Genomic DNA, 22,344 nt, shown 5'->3' with positions numbered 1-22,344 from the left:
AACCCAAATGACATTTTCTGGACATTCATTGCTATAATGCCCATTGAGTTTTCTAGGTCCAGCTCAGTGGTTTTTGTAAGCCAGATTTCCTCCTTCTCCTTCTTCTTACTGTGATGCATATTTTACCAGCATGGTGCAAAATTATTGTGCAGGAAATTAAGCTCTAGCACTGTGAAACTAGACCAAATTAAAGTTCAGTTTTTATTACAGCAGACTTTTAATGTGGCATGATATGAATATCTGAGCTGAACGTATTTTTTGCTCACTTCTTTCATGTACAGTGCTCAGTAATTTGGGAATCCAGTCAGGATATTCATTGTGACTTCACACACTTTTTCATGCATAACTTTCTAAATCGGTTTTCAGTAGCGTATGCAAATAAATGTTCATTAGGTGTATGATGTGTGTGTGTGTGTGTATTTTCTTTTTTTCATTCCAGCCACCAAATGTGAGGGACCCCAGAAGTTCCTATGTAAGAATGGAGAGTGTATTGATAGCTCCAAGGTGTGTGACTCTGTCAAGGACTGCAAGGACCGATCAGATGAGCCCAAGAAAGAGTGTGGTAAGAGGGCTTTGTCTGCACACAGTTACTTGGATATAATATTCTGTCAGCTGAAAACAAAAGCTCCTTTCCTCTTATTGTAAATATAGTTTATTGCTTTTCATCTCGTCTGCTTGTAGGTAAAATCATTTTCCTCATTTCTTCTGTACGAAATACTGTGAAATCACAGGCATTTGTCAGGTTATCTTCAGAGCTTTTGTTTCAGCGCTTTGCACTCAGAGATCATGTACACATTTATTGTAAATCGATTCAAGCAGTTAATGTAGCAGCGTGATCATGTTTGCCATAACAAAATGCAGCCACTCCTTTGTATTACCTTGCATGTCAAAGGCATCAGAGGTACAATGAAATAAACAGCAGCTCCCGCCGATCAGAGCGTACATGTACTAATAACCATCAAACAGTAGAAAATGCTTTTTCTGCTCTGCTGTTATCACTCCGTTCTCCGTCTCTATAAACCTTCCTTTCTGGACATATTTATTGAACACGAATAAATGAAAGTGACACCTTAGTTAAAAAATAAGAGAATAAGAAGCTGACATACACTCATAAAATTACATTTCCTCTGGGGAACATAGTGTTGAGAAGGGAAAAGTGACAGCTGGCACAGACTGACCTCTGCCAGGGATAGAAATTACAGCACCGAAACAGATATTCCAGAGGGTAATTCTCCTCTTTTTCTCCTTCGCTCTCTTCCTCCGTCTCTCCTTCAACTCAGGTCTTGTTCTCCGCTCATTAAAAGCGTGTCCACACACACCTAGCTCCTCGCTCTGCTCGCTCAACCGTTTACACGCAAGATGTTCCCAAACGCAACGTACACACACACACACACACACACACACACAGAAAAAGAGGCAGAGACAATACCACTGTCTGCCGCACTAAAACTCATTTATACGTAGATGTTCAGTGTGATTGAATTTGCTGCATTGGTCTTACATCTGTAAAAATAAAGACAATGAATTTCTCTTTGAGCTCAAGCAAATGTTTTTCTGTTTCCCATCTCATTAGAAATAATAGCGTAGGACTGACTACGAGTGCTGACTGATTACTCAGCACACCATTCATTTCTTAACTCTGCACCATCAGATTCACTGAGAGGAACGGCTGAGACTAGGTAGCACATAATGGGTTACCATGGTATGAGAGAGAGAGGAAGGGTGATGGAGGAGGAGGAGAAGAGAAGAGAGACGTCATGTTTGTTTGCCAATGGGAAAGGAGGAGTGACCTCTAAATTATTGCTGTCCTTGAATGCAGCCTGGGAGAAGCTGTTTTCACACAGGGCCTCTCCTTAGGCATCTTTGTTACCCACCCAGGCCCTCTAAAAAATAACAATGAATGAGTTTTTTGGCTCAGGAAAGGAGGAGCAGGAGCTACTGTGAGTGGCAGTTTGCTGTCACCCATCCAGATGAATTAGAGATGAGAATTTAATGCTGGTGGTTGCGGCGCTAAGGCTCTGCTGGCGCTTACACAAAGCAAGCATGAGAATCTTCTCACAAAATTAACCTTCAGTCAGCCTTTGGAAATTCAGCTTCATTTTTGGTTGTCTAACTATACTTAATATCAGAATATTTTCTTGTAACTGTGCACAAATTGTTTGTTTCCTCGGTGCTGGATGTAGCAAACTGGTTCCTGTAGTTATTGTATTGCTCATATTAGGTTTAACTGCATTTAGTTGTGGAGTGGTCAAGGACCAGGCAGAAATGAGTGATAAGAAATGGTATCAGCGTACCTTACCTGCAATTTTAAAGAGCCAGAAGCCAGCCAACTCTGTAGCACTTCAGCATTGTACAGCAATAAAGTGGTGAAAATCAATAGTTTTATATCAACAAGGGCCTACAGTAGTCTTTGTCTGTAAAAAGCAGTAGCATTAGAAGTAATCAGATTCTTCACTTATGTAAAAATAGAAGTACCACAGTTTCAAAGTACTCCTACATATAAAGTCTGAATGTACTTTTTTCCTTAATACAGCTGGTGAGAGGTTTCATTTATAGTGATAAACCTGCTGAGAATTATAATGCAACTCTTCAAACCACTTTCATCAGCTTCATTTTTCAGCTAATGGCTCTGAGTTTATGGTCCGCAACCTCAGTGTTTTGATTCACCTTTGCTCAAAACATTGTATTTTGGCTGAAACAGCCACCTGTTTTCAAATAAAAAACACTGTATGCTATCTGTCCAGCACCAAATGGCAGACAGCACGACTGTCTGTTGAACATAAAGGGAGCCAAACAATGCAAACACTTTGCTGCACCCTTTCAAAGTAAAAATTCACATTGAATTTTAGAATAATTTGTAATGGCCTGTCCATTATTTTACTTGGTAACATACACATTACTACACTTGCTCAGTCTGACATGCTCAAAAGGAAAGCATTACAGATTTATGAAGTGTGAAAATAGAGTTTTTTCAATTTGCTGTTTATATTAAATTAATGAGGCTTCATCTTGGAACCAGTGACTGTCTTAGAAAGGGGTTCACTAATGCAGTACTTTATTTTAGACCAACATCTCTCACCCACTCACACACATCCAGTCATCTTACTTTCAGTGACTGGATACTATTGACAAAAAACAAACACTCATAATGACACTCATAATGCTGCACACCTCATAATGAGAAGTGCAGCATCTCTTGCGCTTCAATCCATTTTTCTCTTTATTTCCCATTTCCAGTTGTTAGTCATTCATTGTGCAGGCATGCTTAATTGTTTGTGTAAAAAGCCTGCGTGCTGTTGAATAAAATGTAGAAAAGACTTTTTCTCATGATCTTAGTTTTCACATAGTTGACTTGCTTTCTGTGATGAAGTTAGACAAAAGGCTTTTTTTCCCCAACCAAACATCAACAGAAAAGTGTGTTAAAGAAAGAGCCCTGTTTGCTGTCAGGTAATTCATAAAGCCATTGTGTGTCTGCCTCTGCCTTCTTGACTGCGTGCCAAACTTGTGCTAGCTGCTTTGACCTAGTTTTAAATGAGAGTGGTTGTTTTTACATCTTGTTTTTTTTTTCTTTTCTTTTTTTAAGCTGCTGCCATTTACCAAATGCATTTGCCATAAATCAGCAGGCCTGTTTGATTTAGATGCCCTCACTCACTCCTGCGATAGATCCTTATGGGACAGCTCAGAAATCCCAGTTCACAGCATTAATCCCCTCTGCACACATATTTCATATCCCTGCAGATGGACCTGATTCTTGGTTTAAGAGCTTACTGTGTGTTTGATGTCACGTCTTTGATTTCTTTTCTACTTTTGAGAGCATCTGATAAAGATTCAGAAAGGATGGGGAAAGAGCTGAGTACAAGAGCTGAGATGAAATGAAGATTTCAAAGAAGATATCCATTTTCCAAACCTGCCTGCCCCACATATTGTATATATACACCTTTAGAAATATCACAAGCCTTTGCACTGCTCTTCCCCTCGCTCAGAAATATTACTGAACATCCTTCTCTTTGTCTCCCAGGGCTGAATGAATGTATGATCAACAATGGCGGCTGCTCTCACGTCTGCATGGACCGACCCATCGGCTTTGAGTGCCAGTGCCCCACTGGTTACCAGTTACTTGACAAAAAGACTTGTGGAGGTACACTAAGAAAGATATATTCCATATGGCTGCAGAGACTGACAGACTGGCTGCTGACCCAGCTAGTATGAGTCTCTCTGTGTGTCTGTGTGTGTGTGTGTGTGTGTGTGTGTGTGTATTTGCATAGCTTTGGGCAGCTCTCAGCTCTCTTGCTGTCTGTCTTTGTTTAGTGTGCCCAGCCTGTCACTCCCACAGGGAACCTAGTACTGTCTCATAACACATACACACAGAGCATGCCCTTCACACACTTTCCCATCCTTTGAACACTAATTTCCTCATCACATTCAAGGAAAACGCCTCAGATCTGTTGGAAGGAAGCCGATAAGAGAAGGGACACACCCTGTCTGCCTCTTTCTTCTTAATGACAGCACATCTGTAGGTTTCTCCAGCACATAGAACCATAAGCGTGTGCATTTCCTCACCCAGCATAGCTGCTGTTTATACTAAAAGCATGATTGTATTTATTTGTATTTATATTTTAGCACTTTCTCCTCTTATCTGGTGCAGCTGATGTGGGTGAATTAGTCACTGTCTGCCTTTAACTGACTGTCTCTGTCTCTCAGTTGAATGATAACCTTCCTTCCCACTCCTCTCTGCAGACATTGATGAGTGTGAGAACCCAGATGCTTGCAGCCAGATCTGCATCAACTACAAAGGGGATTTTAAATGCGAATGCTATGAAGGTTACGAGATGGACCCTGTCACTAAGACCTGCAAGGCTGAGGGTGAGTTGAAATGATCAATGATCAACCATGAAATGAAGTGCAGAGTGTCTTTGACAAAAGGAGCTTCTATTTCCAAATTCAAAGGAAACTGTTGCAGGAATGTAGGTCTATAGGTTTTTTTAGTTAATGTACAAATGTTATGTAGAATTAACTACATAATGTATGTTATTTTTATGAGTATGATTATAAAAATGTAAGCTAACAAAAGTGGCGTGATTTGTTTAGAAACAATCTGAAAAGCTGTGTTGTACTGACATGCTCTCAGATGCTGTGTGGCCTCATCAGTCCAGTGCTTTACTCTTGCAGCTTTTGCACCACAATGCCAAACCCTCCACATTTCATAATCACAAGCATTTTCAGCTGTTAAGTCATTATCATTGCTCTGCAATTGGTTGTGTGCTTGACTTACAGTAATTGCTGTATAACTAAGAAAAAATAGCATGCTTCACCAAGGCAACCACTAAGTTTCTTCTAGGCCAAATGCGCTCTCGAGTGTCTTGTGCCATTAGACATGGTTTCACAAGTGACAGACTGACGTGATTAGCCATGCTGAACACTTATAATTAGGTATAGCAACTCTTCAGCAGTACCTGGCTGAGTCACGGTGGAGGCTAATTACATCAATTTAATGTGGTCTCCCTCTAGGCTTGTTGACAACAGTTGTTTGACTAGTGGAGAACAAAGTGAACTGCTAAGAGCCCAATTATTTTCCCTTGACCTCCAACCATGGCTGAAAACTGTTAGCAAGAGGATTACACAGAGGCCAGTTTGTATGTTTGCACTTCAGGTCCCTGAAAATGTTCCTTATTTATTTGGCAGGAAATTGTGAGTCAGATGAGCTGTAGTGATTTGATCCCTCTGGCTGTCAAATGCTCATTTCCCTCAATTAAACTGGGGCTGATAATGAAGTTAAGCACACACATGCATGCGTTGCTGTTTGAATTTGTACACACTGTATTTGTGTGTGGATTGTATCTGCCCTCCCTGTTTCTGTCCACACTTGTGTATTCTCTGTGCATGACTGCCCAGAGCGTTTGCTATCAGTTTATTGTGGCCAGGAGAGAGCTGCATGTCTGGCTGTGTGCCAAACGCAGCCTAAAGCAGAATCACAGTGAATGCAGCAGTTCCACCACTTAGTTTTGAGACACTGAAAACGGCTGCTGCTGTGACAGCACATAAAAGCAGCAGGGGATTTTCCCCTTTATAGGGGGTGGAAATGTTGTCATTCTAATGGCCGGTTTTTGAGAACACTTATTCCTGAACAGCATCATCATCATTCTGACTTTGGGCTGGGAGAAGAAGGAAAGGGAGGAAAGAGGGAAAGTGCAATACTACAATGAGGCTATGACACAACCTGTCAAAAGAGAAACTGAGGCAAGTGAGCCATTAATGAGAGAATTTCATATCTGCCTCTGGGGATGGCTGCAGATGCCATCCCATTACCATACAGTGTCAGAAAGAGATATGCTTAATATAGACGTTACAAGACAAAGGTGGGCTGTAGTTGCTAGCCAGAGCGATAAAACCTTCCCTGCAGGCATGCACTGTTATGTTTGTGTTCAACTACAAGAGAATAAACATACAGGTGGGATAATAAAAAGGCACTTAAAACCTCTGTTCAAATTTGAGCCTAATTCAAATGCACCTTGGGTGACCTTGCCAAGACTGGACAGCTCTATAAATAAGTGTGAATACACCCAGAATGAACAAGGACACACTGGAATGCAGGCACTGAGGTGCTGAGAATGGACGTTCAGCTCTTCAGCAGATTATAGCATGACAAAGCACTTGTCTTTAGCACAATTTCTCCATGCAGTGCCATCTCACAATTTTTGTTGACAAATATGACTGTAGTTATTTCTGTGCAGATCCAGTCAGTATGCCAATATCCACTGTTGTCTTCTTCTCAAGCTCTGTGGGGAAGTCCACAGTTTTTTTTAGGTGGCAGTGGTCACGGTTTTGCTTCAAATTAAGTGCACTGAATGGAAAATCTAATCACCAAGTAATCACATGAAACGCAGTTTGGTACCAGGTGAGACCTGCAAACCACAGCTGCACTAGACACAGTAGCTACAGGTATAAAATCAGTATAGGTATAAAGCAGTTTGTTCTGTTTATTTTACATTTATGGGTTAAACTGTGTTGCAGTTGCAGGGTGTACTGAACAAAGTCAGTAACTGATGGCTAGGTCATAAAGAAGAAATCTGTCTAAATTTCTATTGGCTAGCCTTTGCTAGTTGGTAAGTGTGTGTTTGTGTGTTTATGTCTAATTAATTCTACTGATTAGCTAAATCCTAAAATACATGTACATCTGATCCCTATTTGCAGGAAGATAATAAGGAAGCTACAACTTAATGACACACACACTGTTTGGGCACATAGATCAATACTCCAACAACTCAGCAGTTTCTAATGATGGGTTATTGTCCCTGCACCCTTGTTAGAACAGGATATTGAGCTGTGTCACCAAAGCAGTGCTGTGTTATGTATCTATGATAAAAGATGACATTTAGAGCATTGACTTTGGTGCTGTTCTGACACCGGTGAAAAGACAGTGTTACTACTCTAGAGGAATGTCTGCATCGCTCCCCGAGTCCAGCACACAAACATTTTGATCCTGTGCTGAAAAACTGATCTCTCAGGCTTACTGGCATCTATTTTTATGTCCTTCATTTATAGCAGATCAGGCTTGTATGATTTGGGTTTAATTACTGACATGTGTTCATGTGCAGTCATTATTTCTTATTCAATCTAAATCTGGACCGTGTTGACTCAGAATGCGATTAGAAGTTCATTTCCCTGGGTAAAGGTTAGAATTATTGAGTAATTTATTATTGAAACGCTGCACTTGCTGCTGAATTTGATTTATATTAGTGTTGCTGTGCATAGATGATCTGTGAAATTCCTGGAAGAGAGCAGTTTTCTAATAAGAGCTTTCATCTGGCCCATTACTGTCTGTCAGAGCTGATTTGACTGGGAATTGCTGAAGCACATCCCAACTTCATTGTTATTCTTCTTACTAACAATTTATTCATCCAACTCCATATAAATGCCTTGCATTTTAAAGTTTTGCCGTGAGCTTATCCTCACTTTGACCCTGACTTCGTGCTTGTGTCAGTGCCCTTTTCACAAAAATAGAGTCTCCGATATTTTTTGCTTTGTGTGCAGGAAAAAGCCCTTACTTACTGTTCACTAACCGCCATGAGATCCGACGCATCGACCTGGTGAAGAGGGACTACAGCCAAGTCGTGTCCACCCAGAAGAATGCTGTGGCTCTAGATCTGGACGTGGCCAACAACCGTGTCTTTTGGTGTGATCGCTTTCACCGGAAGATCTACAGGTAATCCAAGAACAAAAACCTGACACTAGAGTGCACATGAGATCACAGAAACACTATATTTGTTTAATTATATATATATGAAACTGAAACTGAAAAGGAAACATCAATATAGTGAGCAGGGATTTTAAATGAAAGTACTGATTTGTGAAAGAAGATGTACTTACATCTTCTCTAATATTGTGTCTATGTACTTAACAAACTATTTTAAACATTACTGATATGTCTGTGGACCTCCAGATTTGTGGTCCTAGCTGAATGTTTCCGCTATTTACACAGCATCTAAGAATTGTGAACTTCAGAAAACGCAGCCTAAATGAGAAATTAGAGACACTTGAGTCCAAGAAATCCTACACTCTTGCACTCTGACATGATCCTTATGTTTGATATACTGTGCATGGACTTGTTCAGTCTTTTGATAATCGACTGAGTTGATGAAGATTAATTTCACCTTTCCTATTGTCATCCCAAATACATTTTCTCCCTGGAGGCCATTCTAATTGGAGCACTGTGTTCTCTTTGTAAAATGGATGTTAAGATCTCTGGGGAAGCTAAAATTGAAATTCTTGTTCGTGTGCGCAGCTGCCTGGCTCTCACCTCACACCTCTGCCAGGGCCACATCATTAGCGCGCAGGGCAACCCCTGAGTGAGGCCTTGTCTATTCTGATAAGTGGTTCACCTGAGAAGGATGCTAACCCCCGCATGAACCTGCTCAACGTATGGCCCAAGGCTGCAGCTCATATACCAGTCCCACGCTCTGCTCTGCAGTAACTTTACAGCTCAGTGGAGAATGGAGAATTAGTTTATTTGTCAGTCAATCCTGGGACCGTGTATGTGTGTTATATACTTAGATAAATGCTGTTCAATGTATTGTCATTTGTTCTATTGCTAGATTTACTTTTACCACTGTGGTTGCAGTTTCTTTTTCACATTTATTCACAAATTGTCAAAACTCTCTTGTTTACCTCTCAGTTAGTATAGAAAACCTATGCTGCAGAATATCTCTTACATGTCTTTCTCCCCTTAAAATCCTCCCTCCGCCCCTCTCCTCCATCTGTGCCCCCTCCTTTTATCTGCAGTGCCTTCATCCATGAGGCCAGTGACCCCACCCAGCAGGTGCCTCTGGTGGATTCATCCCTGCAGACCCCCGTGGGGCTGGCTCTGGACTGGCTCCAACACAACCTATACTGGACTGATTCTGGAGACAAATCCATCTCTGTGGCCTCAGTGGACGGCACTAAGAGACGTATCCTCATCAACACTGACCTTAGTGAACCCAGAGGCATAGCACTCGATCCCCACCATGGGTAAATAAGCTGAGAATGTCTGTGTGTGTGTTTCTTTTTTCAAGCATGTGTTTCTAATGTTATGACTTTAGGTTCATAAATTCAAGCACTGACCCAATAATACACTACATAATATTAAGTAGGTCATTTGAATGTCTATACTGTGGATTTACAGTATATAAACTGAGTTTATGTGGGTTACCCTCCTCTCCACCCTTATTGTCCCACACTGTAGTGACGCTTTTTTCTTGGTTGAAATATTAGATAATGTAGTAGAAATAGTAGATAATGATTAATGGGATAAAGATTAAGATTTGTTAAGATAAAGATTTGTTAAGTAATTTCAGACACAGAAATTGAATTAACATAATTTCCTCCTGGGACCACAACTAATGACAAACATAAGAGACAAGTCTGTGACCCATTTAAAATCCTGACTCAATAGTTTTTTTTTAAATATTCTGTCCTAGATGTTTGTTCTTAATCTGGAAAGCTTTATGAATTTATGCCAGTGTGTGCTTCTGCAGCTTTTGTGTCCTGGTGATCCAAACCAAGATGAAAACAAACAAGCACAAAAACACTAAAATAAACAGGCAGCTAGCCTAAATTGATAAAGCTTTCAGTTTTCTGTATGCTACAGACTCAATCACAGCTGCTTAAAAGAAATCCAGCTCATGCAAAATGCTTACTGGGATACCAAAAGACAGTTCTGCCTGTGCTGGGAAACTCATTTGATGTCAGTGATAATCAATCCCTTTAGAAATGATTCTACAAATCACAGTTTATTTCCCTGCTATAAGCATGGACTGGCATTGTCCATAAGCATTTAATCTATAATAAAGTCACGTGAGAGCATTTCAATTGGCTGGTTTAGAAGAGTATTTACTAAGTGATGATGTGAATTAGTCAAAGCCACATAGTTCAACTGAAGGCAGGGCTATTTATAATGATATAATAGGCTGTTTGTTTTGTGCACATTCTGTTCTTGTTATGGTTTCAGGGTGCTGAATGGACAGAGTTCACCTTTCCCACATGTTTTCATTTGCAGCAGTGTTTCTGTCAACATTGTTTTGTAATAGGTTTCTCCCTTTGGGTGTACCCTTCAATACAGCTTACCTAGTTTCACAGGTGGCATTCCCAGACAGCAGTGTTGTGCAGTCTGTAGTAAAACACTTTCGGTATTTCACTATAGACTCAGTTTGTATAGGATAGGCCCACAATAGCCTGCATATTGCTTAGGCAGTTGTTAGCAGCACTGCTTTTTTTTGATCTTGCCAGTATAAAAATTACAGTCCTTATATCCTATCTGACTACTTATAACCAAGAATATTGTGACATAAAGTTTGCAAAGCAATCCCCTAGTGCCTCATGTGACTGAAACCACCCACTGTACAGAAGCTCAACAAAAATTAATAAGGGAAATATTCAACACACTGATTCTTGCCAAAATGTCACCAGAGCAATAACTGCATTGTAAATTGCAATCCAAACAAAGCAGTATGCACAGTACAACATTATTATTTTCAAATTTCTTGCTGAGCACAGCAGCTCTACTTTAGCACTCTGTAATTTCTTTGTTCAATACAGCTTCATGTACTGGTCAGACTGGGGCACGCGAGCCAAGATAGAGAAAGCTGGGATGAATGGAGTGGACCGACAGGTGCTGGTGGCTGATAACATTGAATGGCCCAATGGCATCACTCTAGGTGAGGGGGAGCAGCTGTTGTCAGCTCATGTCCTTAATATATTGCTCAGTGCTACTGTATATTTGACACTTTTCTGGAAATTGTTGCTAAATGTGACTGAAGCACAGCCTTGAAATTGAGCTAATGCACTCAACTCTGTGGGTAAAGGTCAAAAGTATCTGAAATAGTAAGGGTAAATGTTTAATACTAATTGCAAAAAATCGATTTATGCAGTTATCACAGTTGTTTTGCAATAGATATTTGAAGTGTTTGGTACTTTTAGAAGTGTTTTCAGAATCTGACATTTTAAAACGTAATCAATAGAACTGAGAGGGATTTCTTGGTCTGAGTGCAATAGCGCTTACCGTCAAGACAATCAATTTCTACTCAGCATGGGAAACGCCTTTATGTTTGTGTGTGTGTGTGTGTGTGTGTGTGTGTGTTCCTGTTTTTCAGATGTAGCCAACAGGCGCCTGTACTGGGTGGATTCAAAGCTGCACCTCATAGCCAGCGTGGACCTGAATGGAGCTCACCGCAGAACACACATGTCGTCTGCAGAAAGACTGGGACACCCCTATGCTCTGGCTGTTTTTGAGGTTTGTGTACAATAACCCATATTGTAACACTCAGCGAAAGGATTTTGGACTGGCGTTCACAACGTTGTCCGGCCTACAGGTCTACCATTAGCCTCTCAGGGGCCTGTAATTACTGTAAAGACTGTAATGACTGTTCAATTAAATTTACTGTATGTTCAGTTTTTTTGTGTCTCTGGGACTGACAAGCTGTGCATACCAATCAGAAAACAACTACAGGAAGTAGAGAGTGGCCTCAAGCAACACACACTTATGCTTTTGGTCGCCAGCCAGCCTCCCTGTGTGTCATATGTCAGGGCCATCCGGGAACTTCAATCTGATTTGTTGCCAAGCATTCCTGCAAATCTGCTGCCTTATGGTTTCTGTGGAAAGTGTGTGTGTGCCTGTATTTGCATGTGTTTGGTAACAAACTCTTTCCTGGGATATCCCTGTCTTTGCAACTGTAGCAGTCTCCCAGTCAGTTTGGGTAGTAATGGAATCAGACCCCCAATGGGACTCCTCACAAAGGGGGCTGGTCTCAGTGGGAACAGAGACACAGATTTTGCTCAGCAGTAGGTATGTAGGTATGGACTTTTAGAAAACATCCACCTGTGGGTAAATAACATTGTAATTCTGAGGGGAGATGAAATCTGCCAAGGATAGCAATTTTGAAGTCAAAACACAAGGTTGTATTCAAACATTCAGCTTTTGACAGTAGCAACAGAGCAGAGAAGCCTCAACTCTGCAAACCTGGTGTAAAAAAAACAGAGGTGGAAACAGTATTTATACTTCAACACAGTACTTCATGGTATTGGAATTATACTTTGTTTCCATCACAGATAGAAAGTGTTCATGTTTTTTTCTTCACAAAATAAACATAAGCTGCCCAAAGCATAACCCTTTTTCTATTGCACGCTGCACTGTAGTGTAGAACTTGAAGTAAATCCCCACTGGGGTAATACTGAATTGATCGGGTCTTCTCTGCTCTCTGGCCTGTGATGACAAGGTGACCCTCATGTTCATGATGTTGAACACACACAGGCTCAGTGTTATCGAACGCAGCCTGTTGCAGTGTATATCACATTACCATCTCTTTCTGACTCAATGAGATGACTGAGTCAACACAAACACAAACATGTGTGTGGTGGAGATTAGCCTGTAGGTCATAGGGCAGTCACTGTTGAGTCGTAGTGAACTAAGCAAACAAATCAGTTCACAAACAAACGTAATGAAAATTTGCCTTTGAGCTAAATCTGAAGTGTTTTAATCATTTCTGATCAAATGCTGTAACAAAACAACAAACTTGAGACCCGACCCACTCATATATTATTATACACTATATGCAGCCTGAGGTTGCCATTAAACCTGCATATGCATTTCCTTGATGCATTTATCCCTTCACAATATTTGCACAAATGATTTTTATTCAATAAATTAGACCCGTGAGTAATATGATCCAAGCATGGGCAGTAAGTAGCTGTGGCTGCTTCAGCTTTTCCTCTTCTCTCTCTGCTCTCCCTGTTCCTCAGTTTCATTTACTCACTGTCTGTCATCTGAATATAAAACCACGTTGGTACAGGCTCTCCTTCAAATGGACGTATTCCTGACGTGGATGACCTTCAGAAATTGAATTACTTTGTCAGCAGTATCGACACATTTTGCTATACATAGGATGCTATGAATGATGTTCTATTTTTTGTTTAATTCAGTTTGACAAACAAAAAGACTATTACTAAATGCTGCCTCCAGAGGCAACGTCTACCATTGCCCTTCACATCAACATAATCAGCTCTATTCACTCCATAGAAATGACTTTCACTCTTTGATGTCAGAAGGACGAGGGGAAACTGGAAAGATGAAATTGCTATAATCCTATACTGCACATGGTCTTGTCTGTCCGAATCCTATAAGTGGAATATGAGGTCTACCTGTTTTTTTAGATGCACACGTCCAGGCAATTGGACCAGAACTACTAAATTCTAATACTAAATTGTTGAATTTACAGATTGGATTGGAGTTGGTGTTTACCAATATGCCCTGTCTGTTTCACTTGTATTAAGACAATGTTGTTTCTCAGGATCGTATCTACTGGACAGACAGAGACACGGCAGCAGTCTTTATGGCCAACAGGCTGACTGGCCAAGACGTCCACACTCTGGCTGAAAACCTCAACGATCCCCATGACATTGTGGTTTTCCACCAGCTCCGACAGCTGCAAGGTGTGTGTGCAGCTGTGTGTCTTCATATCTGCGTGTGTGTCTTCATATCTGTTCGTCTGCCATCACACCTCCCTTCACTGTGAGTTGCATCTCTGTGACCAAGTTTCCTCTGCAGGTCCATGTCGACCCATGCACATGAATAAATGATGGTGAGTCTTGTGACTGTGGTAGAGTGATCAAAGCTGTGGGAGCAGCAGTACATTCATGTGTCTGTCAAATCCCTGCCTCCAACCTCGTTCTCTCTAATGGGACAATCCAGATTTGAGTTGAACTGAAAAGACCACTTAATCATAAATGTGATGGCTATGTATTTCTTTTCTCATGTGTCAGTTTTCATATCTGTCCCTGCCTGCTTGTCGTTTTTTTCCTACCGCCCAGTGCAAAGTCCATGCAGTTTGTACTTTGAATCTTTTATTTGTCTTTCATCACCAACTTTTCCGTTTTCATATAGTGTAAAACTGGTTAATAATTGCAATATTGCCAGACTTTATTCTTCGTATACTTTCAGATGTTTTGATAGAGTAATGGATTTTGTTTTGATGTTTTGAATTTGCCACTCTTCATAGAGGGGAACAGTAAAGCAATAAGCAGCCTCTTCTGCCTCTCTGTGACTTGTTGCAATCTCACCATGCTGAATATGTGATAATCTTATTTATATAAGGCATTATTGTTCCACACTCTCTATCTCCTCTCTCTGTCACTGTCTCCAGGCCCAGACAGCTGTAATCTGGGCAGTGTGGCCAATGGAGGCTGTGAGTACCTGTGTCTTAAGGCTCCACAGATCACAGAACACTCGCCCAAATACACCTGCGCCTGCCCTGACGGACAGGACCTGGGCCCCGATATGAGGGGCTGTGTGCCAGGTGAGCGTGTGGTGGTCACTGAGAACATTTAGTAATCAGTAGCACCTGAAGGCATTTGTTGGGGACTTACTGTGCAGGTAATCTGATCCTGTGTTAAGGAGGAGCTTTTTTATTATGTATTTGTTTTTTTTATTTTTTGAGTTGAGTGTTTTCACTTCTCAGCATAACAGTCTTTACGTTTAATAAAGAAGCGTACATATGTGAAATCATTTTCAAGCAATTTAACTGTTATTTCATCTTTCCTTGACATAAACTGTAATACAAATAGAGCACCTAATAAAGTAATATTTAGTTGATTGATAGTTACCTCTTATAGTTACATATGCTCCCTCCAAACAACATACTTACATGTAGTGGATACACAGAGGACAGTAATATACTGCATTTTAATGCAGTGCAATATGATATACTGTATAATGCTTATGTTATGGTGGGAACTGTTTGAACAGACACACAGTTGTGTTTCTCATAATAATAAAGGATGTTTCCCCCTGAAAGAGACATTTTAAAGTATTTATCGCAGGCCCAGAAGTATATTACTATATAATGACTTTAGTTTAATCTTGTAGCAGTGAGCCTCTTACAATCTACAGGGTCAAATGTCGTGACTTTGGTTGTTTTTTTGGTTAGCACATTTATTATTGGATATGTTTATGAATCTTACAACACATCTGAACAACCAATCAGTACAGAGCACCTCTGCCATCTGTCAACAGACTCAATGTATTATCAATATAAAACAGTGCGTAAACAATGTATACAGAATAAAGTAGGAGTATATATAGTGTGAAAACATATTTTCTCATTTAGCTTTTTACCAAGAGCATGGAAGATTTCCATAATTGTTGTTGTGTTACTGTCTGTGCTCCTCTCACTGGTTTGAAGTTTAAACATTTTAATAAAAATGTTGACAGTTGTTTGAAACCACATTTTCCGGGGGTTTAATACATGCACAATCATTTATTTAGTTGAGCTAAACGTCTCTACTGTACTCTTCCTTTCTTTGTAGCAGCACCAAGAAATAACACAACACCAGCTTCCACACCACCCACTGAATTTACACCTGGCACCAGAGTGACTGTTGCTGAAAGCTCCTACACGCCATCTGGGGGAGTATCACAGGCAGACGCGACCCCCCACTTGACCACGGCTCCATCTGGTGATCCCGAGCACCTCACGCCTTTTGGCTCGCTCAAGCCTGGGACGTCACACGAGTCAAAGGCACTAGGCTCCCACTCTACAGCCACTGCTATCATCTCCACCACACCTGCAGGGGACAGCAGCGTCTCCCAGCACTGTAAGTGGGCTGTGAATTGAAAAATAATGCTCAGTAATTGTGCATGCAATGTAAAGTTGCCAAAAATACTTCTCTGAATACTATAAGTAAATGTCTTTAAAGCACTAAAAAGAAAATGTGACCATTTATTTCTTACATTCAGATTTGATCATTTATCACTTTAAGAGCTCTGGCCCTATGTGATTAACATTTCTGAAGTGACCCCAACAGTCTTCTGAATGATTTGGAAAGCTTAGATGTTATACTGAGAAGTTATTAGTTATTGGGGCCTGGTCTTCAGCTACAGCGCCACTTTTACCTAAGCGTCCTCATGTCCTCGAGTGCCACGTCCTCTAGTCCTACTCACACTCGTGATGTAGCTAACAACCTCACTGTAATGATGACATTAAAGCAAGGGATCTACGAGACCCAACAGCCATGCTTGACTGACTTTAATAGGAGTGATGGACGATACTTTGTCGCTCTGAAAATGTCCTTTTGCCTCCATAAATTGTGCTCTGTGTGGGCTGTTGCATGCCTGTGAGGGCATGTGTGCTGTTGTGTAGGTGTGCATAAATAAATGTGTGGTATGTAAATGAGTGTGAGCTGTGAGGTGACATTGGAGCCGGATGAATCCTGGATAGATGAAGTGTTGAAGGTCATGGGTAATGTCAAGGTAACACTGTGGCAAATGTTAACCAATTTATCATATTTCCCCTCTCTCTTTTATTTTCACTGCAACCTTTTTTTTCATTATCTGTCTTTTTTTTTGTTAAACACTCACAGCTGTGCACACATGATCACCTGCTCCCCGCCTCTCTGTTTTATCTCCCTGCTCTTCCACCGGCTCACCCTTCCTGCCTCTGCTGCTTATCGCTCACTCTCCTTTCTCATTTTTTGTTATAACCCGTGCACTTTCTCACTTATCCTTTCTTTCTCTTTGCTGTCTTTTCGTCCTCTTGCTCTAACTCCTCTTTCTCATTTTATCTTTCTGCAGCTGGAAGTGAGAATTTCCTCTTGGGTGAGAACCTGACCGTGGCTGTTTTGGGAGTGGTCATTCCCATTGGTAAGTCACCTGAAGCTTCTTTGTTTATGTTTGTCCGTCCACACTAAAAGGCCTGCAGGACTGTGTAAAGCTGCTGTTTACCTGCTGCCGATAGCCACTCTGTCTGTAGTCCATTCTCACTCAACACGCTGTGGCGGGATGAGAGAAGCCTGGCCCACAGGTCCTCTTCACTGTCAGGTTTTTCAGTAGTCATTTTTTGTGCGTCTGACATTGCTGCCACTCTGCATTATTCACTTTGCACTTTGTTGTTGTGTTGGGTTCTGGTACAGCCAGAGGACTCCTTCTCCTTGTATAGTAAGTATACTAAAGTGCAGTAAGAAAGCACTTAATGGGTTCATCCAACTTTCCTCTAATGGTAAACTACTATTGCTACACTTGTCAGTCCTTTTGCAGACCATCGTGGCAGACTGACCCCTCTAGACGTCCCAGATTTCAGACAGAAGTAGACACAATCAGCTAAGCTAATGCCAGATCCATTAGTTGGTTGAAAGGCTGTCCAGGGTGTTTCCATGTGACTTGTTTTAAAATAACAATCTTGTAAAATCTATAACACTTGGTGGCAAATATGATGTTGTGTTAAAGCGCCATTTTTCTAGTTAGCTGAAGATGCTAACAAATAGAGCACACATCAGCACAAATATAAACACACTTAGTTTTTTTTTTACACTTTGCTCTTGTGTTTTTAGAAATACAGTTTGAATACTAATTAATAAATATTTCTCCTGGCAATATTTTCTGTTGAACGTAGATCCTACTTTGACTCCATTTAGTACAGTGTAAAAATATATAGAGGCAATAGGGATATAAACATACTGTGTTCGAGGAAAATAATGAACAAATCAAACAAGAGTTATAAACTGGGTCTCATTATATATTTAAAAAGAATGACAGACAGTAAAAGAAAACATAAAAGTTTTATTAGAGCTTTTTTTTGGTCTAATAAAACTGAATATAGCCAAGGAGAGATTTACTGAGGGTGATAGTTGAAACTTTTGCTCCCCAATGATAATTAGGATCTGTGTTAAAAATGTGTTTGCCTGAATTTGGCCCAATGTTTAGCCGAGCCACCCACACACACAACCTCCGAACCACTGCCCCCTGCCCTCTCTGTCCCCCGCATGCAGTTTCTGCTCCTCTCTGTGCCGGTCATTTCATGCCATGGACTCGTACTGCCTCATTAACGCTCCCCCCTTCCCATGTCCCTGCCGCTGTGTGTTAAACGCATGCAGTTCCTATTGTTGCCACAGTGGTGTTCGGCCTGGTGTGCACCGGAGTTTACCTGGTGTGGCGTAACTGGAGGCGCAACTCCACCAAGAGCATGAACTTTGACAACCCTGTCTACCGCAAGACCACTGGTGAGGGCGAGGAGGACGAGATCCACATTGGGCGGACTGATGGCATGGGACACCATACCCACCACCACCCATACCCTCAGGGCGTCAGCATGGGTGTTGTGGGAGCAGGAGGTGGCCCTTGCCCACAGTTCATCACCCTGCCACTTGGGGGCAGCATGCCGGATCCAGGGACTCACTGGTACACGGAGCAGCCTATGCTCACCACTGCAAAGTAACAGACTAGTGAGCAAGTTCTGGAGAAGATGGCCGCTCAGGCACACGCACACACAGTGAGTTCAGATGGGATTCAGACTGAGTTTGTTGAAGGGATGAACAACATATCATCAAGTGTAACATGCAGCCATTTACTGATATGTCCTATGCCAATTTCCATTTGAAAAACACCAGTGTTAACAAGATTAATATGAGTCTTTGAAAAAGTAGTTTCATATCTTTTCTGCACTGGAGCTGGATCTATTTTTCTCCCAGAAACAGCTGATAAATAGTTACTGAAGTAATATTGTGCCATAATGTGTTTCTGACTTCGACCTGAGCTGGAAGATGGAGTCAGATTGTTATTTCTTTTTTGCAGTGATAAGTGAGTGAGGTGTGTGTTGTGTGTCTTATACTGTGTTTTGTGACAGGGCTGGTGAGAGGTTTTGTTTTGTCCTTGATGCATTAATTTGGGCTTTGTGTTACTCCTGGTGGGCCATGGAGCTCTGGGAACACTGTTCAGGAAGGAGGAGGAGCTCTGAAACTGGGACAGCACCTGTGTTGATGGGACAATCTGTACAGATTCATGTTAGAATCAACCATAAATGTCATAAATGTCATTTCTAGTGTTGTTTTTGTAGTTAACACTTTTCTGGATGAGTTATCTTTTGTAAGATTTTCCCCAGATTGTTTTATGCTTTTTCTCTAGTCGAGAGGGAAGCATTTAAGTGTGAGTTGTCTAACATCTCAGTGGAACACAGCTGATCGGATGGGTTATATTTTATTTGACCTCCAACACCTCTGAGTCAAGGGAGAGTACAGCAGGTTTGCAGAGGGGAAAGAAGAAAATGGAGATATACAATATTCAGACTGTTGTTGTCCTGGAGCAGAGGACATGTGGTTAAAGAGAACTGGGTTTTATGCAGGAGTTCAGGCTTTATTGTGACATGTTTTTTTAGACGTTTAAATGGTTTGGGAAGAGTAAAAGAACACAGCTTTTAGCAAAGCTGCAGTATTTATTGCTGACAAAAATGCTTAAGTTTTAAAATTTTAATTTGATCACCTGCTTTTGACTGTGACAAAAGTGCACAAAAATACACATCTAGTGTGGTGATAGTAAAATTGTGCTGTTGGCCAGAGGACAGAGACAATGCACACTTGTCCTCAGAAAACACAAACAGCATGTATAATTGTTCACCAACTGATACCCCAGACAATTTATTGTTCAACATACACACGCACACATGCCTGCTCTCCTCCGATATTTGAGTGAACAGTTTTGGATAAAGCCATGTGGGAGGGCGCAGGTGCTGGCAGCATGATGACAACGACCTGTCATGTGATGTAACCACAGAAAACAATGATGAGACTCTGATGTAATGAGGTTGAGACCAACTTGTCCTGTTTCATGCTGGTTTATTTCCATTGTTAACACTGTTACTCCATTGATAAACCTCAACAGTCTAGGTGTGTGTGTGTGTGTGTGTGTGTGTGGGTGTGAGGGTGTGTGTGTGTGTGTGTGTGTGCTTGTGTGTGTGTGTTCATTATTATGCATGTGAGTGCTGATCATCATCCCGCAGCCATATTTCAAACTGTTTTTGTATGCTCTTTGTTGCACAACCCTCTTAGAATGCCTTCTGTATTGTGTATTGCATGGAGGGAAACAGTGTATGGAGGTGAGTGGATACATGGGAGTGTGTGTTGTGTGTGTGTGTGAGAGTGTATGACTCTGGAGAAGCGCTGAGGGTGCTTTTTGATTCATTGATTTGTACATATGTTTTCATAAGGTTTTTGATAATGTATTATAGAAATATGTAAAAGATGTACATAAGATTTTAGATAAAGTGTTGCCAGGTATATTAATTTATTTGTATAAAGGAGAGCACTGCATTCCCTGACTGTAACAAATCTGAATTATCCACCAAAGTGGTTTGTGTTGTTTCTTGCTGTGTATCATTTTTGTGTGCGACTCTTCTTTCTTTGTCAACCCACGTAAAACATGGTGTCCCTCCTGAAGACCTCCTACATCTTTGCCACGTTTCCAAACCTTGGTGTTAATGAGATGATTGGTTTTTTGGTTATTTGTGCCTTTTTGTTTACATCTTTCATTTTACTCTAGTATTTTTCATGAAAAGGGCAGGGATCAGCCAACTACTGGACATGCAATGATAAACTGTATTAAGACCAAACTGGTTCCACTTTTTCATTTTCTGTAATGGATTACTTTTGAATATCTCTATATATTGATATATAAAATCTGATTGAAAAGTCCACCTGTGTGTGCAGTCTCATTCTTAATCTACAAATGATCAGATATCTGACAAATCTGAGACCTACTGCTCAAAGAGAATCATTAAAGCAAGGCAAATGTGTAACTTTTGTTAACTGTGGCCATTGCTGCCATTTTTCAAATTTCTAAGTTAATTACTTTAAAGCTGCATCACTAAATATTTTTATGTTGATTATAGTTCAAATGATTGTGTGTAATGTGAAAGATGTTGCTCAAAATGACACATCCACAGAAAACGATCCCTATCTCTGTTGTTCATCTGTTTCATATTAAAACCTGTTTTAGCTCACTGTTTTGGTTTTTTTCACTTTTCGGAAATTACATTTATCAGGTCACTCGTAATAAAACTCAAAAGATGCATAAATGCATCTTTAAAGATATCATCATGAGTCAACCTGACTAAAAACAAACATGTTGCTATGCTGAGATTTGCTACCAGGTAAAGCTGTAGCAACAAAACCCCTGCATGTGCTGTGCTTATAACTGCTCCTTACTTGTAATACAAAGAATGTATTATTTCTTCAGGCAGGAGCTACACATGCTCGGTTTACAGCTGATCAGATGCGGCTCTTATGTGGAGGACCATGCTGACTACTTTCATCCACTGACAAAGTGATCCATCAGCAAACAGAAAAAACAAGTATAGATAAATCCAATCCATTATCATTATTAAACTGAAGTGAGGCAAATGCCTCGTTCTACCACAGCCCATTAGGATATTATATTATAGATATTTTTTATGGGTCTAGTGGTGCCTGCAGCAGAGGGAAGAGGTGTCAGAGCTGTCCACTGCTGCACAGAAGCATCAGATGAACATATTTCTGAATGCCTTGTTGGCATGAATGTCTGTTTGGGTGAGAATGATGTATTGTATGTATCTGTGGGTATATACCGTGAATGCATATTGTCACAATGCTTTAATTCTACAGCACATTTATAAACAAGCACAGTGTTTTTCTGTGGATAGTACTGATTTCAATATTTCTGTGACTTTATTATAGTCTTTGCTAATGATTGATTAAAAGGAACTGATTTCCTCTCAATCTGAGGATGTAATGTGTATTTACTTGGGGTCATTACAGCAGCAGGGCAGTCGGTCAGCCTGGCTGGAAAAAAATCCTCAGGGGAAATGAGGTGGCTTTGCTCTGTCAGACAGAAATCCAGTCTCACACCCCACCTCCATCACACACAATCCATTTTGTCTTATCTCAGTCATCACAGCGAAACTGAAGCTCTGCCCCTTACTGCTTCCCAGGGGTTCAGAGGGACGAAGAGCCATTGAAACACATCTCCTTTCACACCTGACTGGGTCATTCCAGCTGCCGCACAGTTGGGTTGCA

At 40.9% G+C, this 22,344-nt stretch overlaps 1 protein-coding gene across 2 annotated transcripts in view; it reads left to right on the top strand.

Annotated features, from left to right (window-relative positions):
* Nucleotides 1-20,228, top strand: part of LOC113134794 (low-density lipoprotein receptor-related protein 8-like) — a 64,488-nt gene extending 44,260 nt beyond the window's left edge. Inside the window, exons 7-18 of one of the 2 annotated variants that reach the window (XR_003296095.1) lie at nucleotides 440-562; nucleotides 4,019-4,138; nucleotides 4,738-4,863; nucleotides 8,032-8,203; nucleotides 9,280-9,507; nucleotides 11,074-11,192; nucleotides 11,628-11,767; nucleotides 13,821-13,962; nucleotides 14,673-14,825; nucleotides 15,835-16,122; nucleotides 16,888-17,167; nucleotides 18,397-18,455. Coding sequence is in view for 1 of the 2 variants with exons in the window: in XM_026314313.2 (XP_026170098.1) it covers nucleotides 440-562; nucleotides 4,019-4,138; nucleotides 4,738-4,863; nucleotides 8,032-8,203; nucleotides 9,280-9,507; nucleotides 11,074-11,192; nucleotides 11,628-11,767; nucleotides 13,821-13,962; nucleotides 14,673-14,825; nucleotides 15,835-16,122; nucleotides 17,099-17,167; nucleotides 18,397-18,737 (2,021 nt within the window). In the remaining variant the exon portion in view is untranslated. Of the gene's footprint in view, nucleotides 1-439; nucleotides 563-4,018; nucleotides 4,139-4,737; nucleotides 4,864-8,031; nucleotides 8,204-9,279; nucleotides 9,508-11,073; nucleotides 11,193-11,627; nucleotides 11,768-13,820; nucleotides 13,963-14,672; nucleotides 14,826-15,834; nucleotides 16,123-16,887; nucleotides 17,168-18,396 lie in introns of both variants that reach the window. The other variant, XM_026314313.2, reaches the window with a different exon arrangement.
* Nucleotides 20,229-22,344: the final 2,116 nt, after the last annotated feature.

The sequence above is a fragment of the Mastacembelus armatus genome, chromosome 17, assembly GCF_900324485.2.
Source record: "Mastacembelus armatus chromosome 17, fMasArm1.2, whole genome shotgun sequence".
Classification (NCBI taxonomy): domain Eukaryota; kingdom Metazoa; phylum Chordata; class Actinopteri; order Synbranchiformes; family Mastacembelidae; genus Mastacembelus; species Mastacembelus armatus.
This window is presented reverse-complemented; position numbering and strand designations above follow the sequence as displayed.